Source organism: Pteropus alecto, unplaced genomic scaffold (assembly GCF_000325575.1).
Source record: "Pteropus alecto unplaced genomic scaffold, ASM32557v1 scaffold134, whole genome shotgun sequence".
In the NCBI taxonomy this organism is placed as follows: Eukaryota; Metazoa; Chordata; class Mammalia; order Chiroptera; family Pteropodidae; genus Pteropus; species Pteropus alecto.
Genome location: NW_006436283.1, coordinates 12,003,126 through 12,010,626, shown reverse-complemented (window position 1 = coordinate 12,010,626; position 7,501 = coordinate 12,003,126). Strand labels below are relative to the sequence as shown.

Here is a 7,501-nt window from a genome sequence, read left to right as displayed (position 1 = left end):
TGGCAGAAATTCTGGCATATTTCCAGGGTCACCCCAGAAATGAAACGTGCAGGGTTTTTTTCCCTCCCTCCTCTATAGTAAAAGAAATTGCCACAATTTGAAAAATCACTGTCAATCACTGAGTGTCGTTTTTTGTTTAAAGAGTGGGTGCCTCAGAAATAACTTTTACTGTCAGAAAGGAATAAAGGGACTTTTACAAACTGAGGACTAAATAAGATGATTTGTTTCCAGATAATGTCAGCCAGGCAAGGTGGAAATGGTGGTGACAGAAGCAGACCCTGGCTCTGTTCAGACCCCTAGTGGTGGCTACGTATGAGACTGGGAAAAACTGGCCACCACAGGCTGGGACCTGGGGAGCCCGAGCAAGGAGCACCTGGGATAAGTTGATACTGGAGGTTGAATGGTGTCCTGGAACAACTCACACCTGGGCAGGAACCTGGCTTCCTCACAGAGAGGATACCTGTCCATGTGCAAGACCTGTAGGGCCAATCCCGAGTGGCCCAGTCACAGCTCCCTCCACTTGGGAAGACTCTCAGTACTTCCCACCCCTCACTTCAGACTGGTGACCCCAGAATATGTGGATTTACTTCAGAGCCGGGAGAATTCTGAGTCAGGTAGAAGTGAACCATGGTACACCCTGGGATGTCGTTTAGAGACTCTGAGACAGCTGGGGCCCTTGTTAAAATTCAGAGCCCCAGGTTTCATCACCTGCAAGTCTGGAGTGGGGCCTAGGAATCAGCACTGATCAAAATCGGGCATTTATGATGTCATGCTTGTGTGTGTGCTCTAGATAGCCAATGTTTGCTCTCAGAGACGAAACCAACCTTCCATTAAATTCCTTTTGATGTAGGACACATCCAGAGAGAGATGATCAGGCAGGTTTATACAAAGATAATATAATGGCCATATGTCTAACTTTCTTTCTCTCACTGTTCAACTTCCCATCTAGCCTGAGTTGGAGGCAACTCTCTTCTTACAAAAACTCATTGAGGAATACACGTTGGCCAAACCAACCAGTCGTTGTGTCAAGCTTGTGCAGACAACTGTAATTTCTTTAACTTCGTCAGAAAGGAGGAAGTTGTCTAAACGACTCACCACTATGGTGCCTCCACGCCCCCTTTGTCCTCTTCTTTGATTTCATCTGGGAGAGAGTTGGAGTCATTTGAAGGGATTGTTCCTTTGGGGCATTTTTTTCTTCTGTCACATCTAAGACTCGAGTCTCCAAACCAAACCGTGATGTGGAAAAAGAGTCTTCTTGTGTGTCTTTTCTCTCTTTCGGCTCTAAATGCTGCACTGGATTGTGAGACGAGAACAGGAACAAACAGTAAGTTTCATTTATCTTTCTCTTGCACTAAAAACAACTTCACCGAAACAGTGGATGGTCAGCTTTAAACATGATCGTTCGCGAATAAGTTTTTCTAGGCTTTTAGATGAACAACCAAAGAGTGAAGTCTTTTCCATTACCTGTTTGAAATGAAATGATTTTAGGGAGGGAGTTGTACTCCCGTGTAAAGTGGAGTTAATAAAAGTGCCTACCTGTGGGGAGGGGGGGAAGCTGTTGTGAGGACTGAGTAAGACAAGGCGTGTCCCTCAGCACAGTGCCTGGTATATGGTGAGCTATCAAGAAATGCCAGCCTAGGCTGTTGTTAGTATATGAAATGCGAAAGTTCTGTTACACCCCCTCCAATCCCTCTCTCCTCTCCACTTCTCAAAGCAAGAGCTATCAACAGTCAATTTCTATTCAAGATCACAGTAAACAAACTCTTCGGTGACTTGTCCTTTTCACAGACATCTTTTTAAGTAGTAAATGTACATTTAGCTTTTTATTCACCCAAAAAAATGGCATTTCACATGACTCGGCCATAATTCATTTAACCATTCCTTATTGAGTGTTCCCTTTCTTGGTAACATAAACAATGCCGCAATGAATATCCTTGTACAAAACATCCTTTGTGGACACATGAGAGTGTGAGAGCATCTCTGTAGGATAAGATCCTAGAAGTGAAATTGCTGGGTCGAAAGGCATCTCTATTTAAATTATTACAGATACTGCTAAGTTGTCCTCTCAACATACTGAACCTATACATGGTCACCAATGGTGACCACTCACATGGATGAGTGTGTGTCCCAATCCCCCTCTCCAAGGGTGAATACAATCACTTTTTAATTTGTGCCAATCTAATGAATAAAAAATAATCTCAGTATTGTTTTAATTTGCAGTTCTCTCCTCACTCGTAGAGTTGAGCATCTTTTTTCATGTTTATTGACCATGAAAGCTCCAGCTTTCATATATAAAGGAAATTTATGGATGGCTACCAGGTTGGCAAGAGAGGTGAGGTCTTATCTTGAAGCTGAGCTTACATAACAGAAAATGTTAATTGTCCAGATCAAAGAGTGAGAAGGAGGTGCATGGCATGTTCAGTGGTCTAAACCCTCCTCCACCCATGCGATCCCTAGGCCCCAGCACTATTTAAGGCCTTTTAAATTTCTTCTTCTGGGAATTACCTATTCAGGTTATTTGCCCATTTATTTGATAATGTATCTTTTCTTATTGATTTGCTATGGGTTTGTGTATACAAAAAGAATCCTTTGCTTTCATTTATGTATTTTCTCCTAGGCTGTCACTTATCTCAATTTTGCCATAGAGAAGTTTAAAGTTTTAGGGTAGTCAATTTTTTTCAATCTTTTCTTTATGGCTCCTATTTTGTGTGCCTTAGAAGATCTGTTCCTAGCAGATGATGTAAAAAACATTTCCCTATATTCCTCTTAATTCTTTTACAGTCTTATTTCTTTATATTAGATTTTCTGATGAGGTCCCCCCCACTCCGGCATTTTTAAATTATAAAATACAAATACAATTTCTTTATATTAGATTTTCTGATGAGGTCCCCCGCTCCCCCGGCATTTTTAAATTATAAAATACAAATATACAAGCTGTCAAAGATTACTGGGATCATGTCAAAAAAAAAAACTTAGGAGCTGGTATGGAGATGCTTCCTATGTCTCAAAAATGGAACAATAAGACAAATAACCTCGGTAGATTGAAACATATTAAAGTCATTTAAATCTATGAGTTCATAATGATTCTTAAACAAACATAACAATATGAGAAAAATATCTTACAGTTATAAGATTCTAGGGAATCAATTCATTATTTTCAAAACCAGTCAAAAAAGGGCAAGAGCCAAGCATTTATTCTGCCTTTTCTACGTAAACTGTTACCTCAGTGCAACCAAAGAGTTGACAAAGGCAAGTTTCTCTTCAGATAACTTTAGATGATAAATTAAGAAGAAATAACAGAATTAGTATATCACCATTTTGCAACCTCTAATGAATAATGCTCTCAGGTAATTATTGTCAAACGCACTAATGAACAAAAAGAGAGATAATTAAACATTATGTGCCTCTTAATGGAAGGACACACTACCTCCTGTGATGCATACTTGCTAAATAAAAGCTAATCTGAAGTTCATCAAGCCTCTTGTCAAGGACAGAGGAACGTGGTAAATGATACCATGGCAATGGGATCAACAAAACCCATGGAAAACATGAAATAACAAAGAACTTGTTATCTTCAACAAATAAATTGCTGAGGGAGAGAAAGAGATGGAAAAGTCTATAGATTTAAAAAGACATGAAATATATTGGTTAATTAAAATGAATTACAGTTAATTATCATTTTGGATCCCCCGCCCCCTGCCCAAAAAAAAGAATCAGACAATTGGGGAAATTTGAACACTAACTAGATATTTGATACATTTTTAAAACAGTGTTAATTTTTAGGTGTGACAATGGTATTGTTATGTTTACAAAAGAGTCCTTATCTTTTAATGAGAGATACGAACTATCAATGTCCTCTAGCCAAAGGTCACCAGGGACACACATGTAGTTGAACAAAGCTGGGTTTGAGGAGAAAATGCATACCGTGGGAATCATGGGATGTCTCAGCAAGAGGGTGTTAGAAAGGTCTTACAAGATTTGGACTTCTGTTAGGTGATTTGGAAGAAGATACAAAGCAACAGGCTTTACTCTGGATTGTATTCTTTTAGGAAGTGGAAATAATGATATAATTGGGTATCTTAATAATTGTTTCCTAAAAGGCAAAAACCAGCAAAGCGAAAGCTGTGACTGATAAATGTACAGCTGAAACTTACCGGATTTCATTAACTGATGTCACCATAAAAAATTAATTAATTTTTTTAAATCCTTAAAAAATTAATTAAATAAAAAAGAAAAGTAATTTTAAGGATTTAAATCCTTAAAAAAATTAATTAAATAAAAAAGAAACGTAAAAAAAAAAGCTGTGACTGATAAAGAAGCAGCAGTCACACTATTTCTTAATCATTTTAGTGGTATGTTTGGCCATTTTTGTGCTTTGGATGACATTCATGACTTTATCTGTGGTCAGACATGATTAAAGAGTCGTCTTGTTTTTGTCTTGATCTCTCGTGGTCATAGAGTGGCCCTGTCTGGTGTTGACATTCTAGCTGTGAGTGACAGGTCAGTTCTTAACCAGTCCAGTTCCCAACTGTCAAGGCCTGCTTTTCTCTTTCTCAATATTGAACTGTATGAATGAAATAGCATGTGGTTTGGGGTTTGCTTTAAAACAATGGAAAGGGGTGGGGGCATGTGAAACAGGACCAACGATGGGTTGATAATTGTTGAAGCTGGGTGACAGGCCCATGAGGGATCATTACACTCTCTTCTCTATTATTATGTTTAAGAATTCCTATTTTCCAAAATGTTTAAAATAAACTATGGACAAAACGAGCCACCAGACATATTTGGTCATAGAACCTGGAACTTTAATATTTCTAAGTCAGCATACCAGTCTTTAGAGAGTCCACTTCCGGCTCTTACTGGCAAGAAAGGGAGCTAGTACAGAAGAGCTTGCCAAGGCCACCCATCCCTCATCGAGGCTCCCTCATACACTGGTCGGCCTGGCAGTACAGGCAAGACATGCCTCCCTTAGGAAAGTTCACCAGGAACAGTGTCTCCACCACCTTACCACAAAATGTGGCCAGAAGACCACTGAGTTACTATCAAGGGATGGTAACAAGAATTTTCTCTTGTGTTATTTTGTCTTCCAGAATTCATTTCTCCACATTTGAACTCAAAAACGAAAGTAGTCATGAAGGGTCAAAATGTATCTCTAATTTGTTTCAACCAGAACAAGTCCCCACAGATCTCCTCCTATTCTTTGTTTCGGCACAACCAACACCTAAGAACCCAGGAAGGAAAAGGTGAACCTGTGATTTTTAATCTAAGCATCTCGGAAGCCCATGATTTGGGTCCCTACAAATGCAAAGCCCAAGCTGCCAACTGTTCAAGATATAGTCGTGAGTTTAACTTCACATTCGTCGGTAAGTAGAGCACTCGATACTCAGGGCTCTGTGATTTGTGGGACTCTCTCGTCCTACAATGGACTCTCTGTTCCCCTTGCGAGCACTCACTCAAGAGCCTGGAAAGTATGTCACTGAGATCTTTAGTCTTAATAATTGCATTTTGCTTTCTCTCCCAAAGATTTTTGGCTATTTCAGATAAAATAGCTGATTACCTTAGACCAAAAGTCTTAAATTGACAACTTAGAAAATTAATTGTTGAGATCTTTTCTAGATGCTTTACTCTAGGATTCCCATCAGGTAGGCAAAAATGACTTTTTCTCTGAAGATTCAAGTAAGAAGTCTTACAATCAGTGCTGGACCTTGTGGCAAGGGTCTACGAAGCTCCAGGCTTTGCCCGCCTTCTTTTCTTTGCTGTGACCCCCAATGGCCAGTGGTCTCTTCCTGCCCAATCATATCTTATTACTTCTATATTTTTCTCTCCCATCTTCCCACCCTAAGCCTCTAATGATCTAGAATTAATGGGCTCCTCTATGAAGGTGACTTTCATAATAAAACTCCTCGGAGAGGCAGAGAGGGTTTCCAGATAATACAAGGACAGTTTACCTAGAGTCTTTTAAACATAGGTGCCCCGACTTTCTGCTCAGATCTTTAAGTGATTCTCTAGGTCTATGGTCTCTAGCATAGGAGCCACTCGCCACATGCGGCTATTTAAATTAAAATTAGATAAAATAAAAAATTTGGTTCCTCAGTCTCCTTAGCCACATTTCATGTGCTCAGTAGCTACAAGAGGCTGGTGTCTATTGTATTAGATGACACAGACATTAGAACCTTTCCATCATTACAGAAAGTTCTACTGAATGCCTCTGCTCTAAGTCAATGGATCTTAGCTTTTTAGGTTACAACCATTTTAATAAGCTAATGATAGAGATGCATACTTTCCCTAATAAATACTCATGAAACTATAGATGCAAATTTCTGCACGAGGCTTTAGGGGAGGCCAAGGGCTCTGGATTAGAACCAACCATCTTAGGACAATTTTGAACACAAGATAAATGGAAGCCATAATTATCAAAGAAACATGAAGAACAGAGGGGGTTCTGCAAACATGGCCCTGGGGTGTGGTGGATACTTTAAGGGCAGTACTCTGGCTGATAATATTCTCAGGTGGTCAGACTCCTGCTGGACTGGGCAGCCTGGTATTGCAGAAAGTACGATCGGGAGACCTGGGTACCACTGCTTTCTGTGCAACTGTGGATATTCCATTTGGATTTATTTTAGATGTATCTCCAATCCTCAATTATTAAAGTATAAATTGAGAAGATCGGCAGTGTGATCCTTAACATTGTCTAATTTTAACTCAGTGAGAATCTCAGTCAATGGTGGACAGAATGTGGCCAAGAGGGTAGGCATGCACTTAGCAGGGAAAGCATCTGATTGCCATTCACATCACTGAGAAAAGATGTGACGCTGTGAGAAAAGATGGTGAGACCCACTACTGGTGTGGCTTTCCGCCCTTTGAATGCAAGGAATAAGCTCAGTCGTAGCTGATTTATAAACTTGATGACTGAAGCCTTAAATCAACTGATTAAAAAAACCTAAGACATCATTTCCTGACCTTCTGTCCTACAGATATGTATAAAATCTTCCCACATCCTGCCTTCCAAGGAAATGCACAGGTTTCCTGCCATTTGTTACAGTAATTATGCTGTATTGTAGAACTGTTTTTGATAGATTATAAAACTCTATCATCTTCATCTAGGTCAGATTAATAGATATCTATCGAGTGCCTACCCTGTGCAAGTAATTGTGTTGGATGCTACCAGCGTGTCAGGGATATGAGCCATGAACCCAAATTCATTAATCATTAATCCACTTATCAAATGTTTAATGATAGCCCAAATGTACCCTGGATATACATTAATTCCTACCCTGGTAGAGCTTAGTCTTGTTGGGGAGACACAAAACTCAAGTACTCAAACAAATAAATTCACGATCCCAAACTATGTTGATTTTTATAAAGAAAAAGGAAACCACGCAGTGCTGGAAAGAAGCAGGGGATGGGGGAGAGTAGTTAGGGAAGGCCTTTCAAGGGGATGACACTCAAGTAGAGCCCTGAAAGATGAGAAGGAGTTAGCTATGCAAAGAACAGGGAAAGA

At 39.7% G+C, this 7,501-nt stretch overlaps 1 protein-coding gene across 1 annotated transcript in view; it reads left to right on the top strand.

Moving 5' to 3' along the window:
* The first annotated feature begins 1,236 nt into the window (after positions 1–1,236).
* The window catches only part of MILR1 (mast cell immunoglobulin like receptor 1), a 12,808-nt gene continuing 6,543 nt past the window's right edge, over positions 1,237–7,501 (top strand). The window contains exons 1-2 of the mRNA XM_006912423.1: positions 1,237–1,324; positions 5,091–5,363. Coding sequence (XP_006912485.1) covers positions 1,237–1,324; positions 5,091–5,363 — 361 coding nt within the window. The remainder of the gene's footprint in view (positions 1,325–5,090; positions 5,364–7,501) is intronic.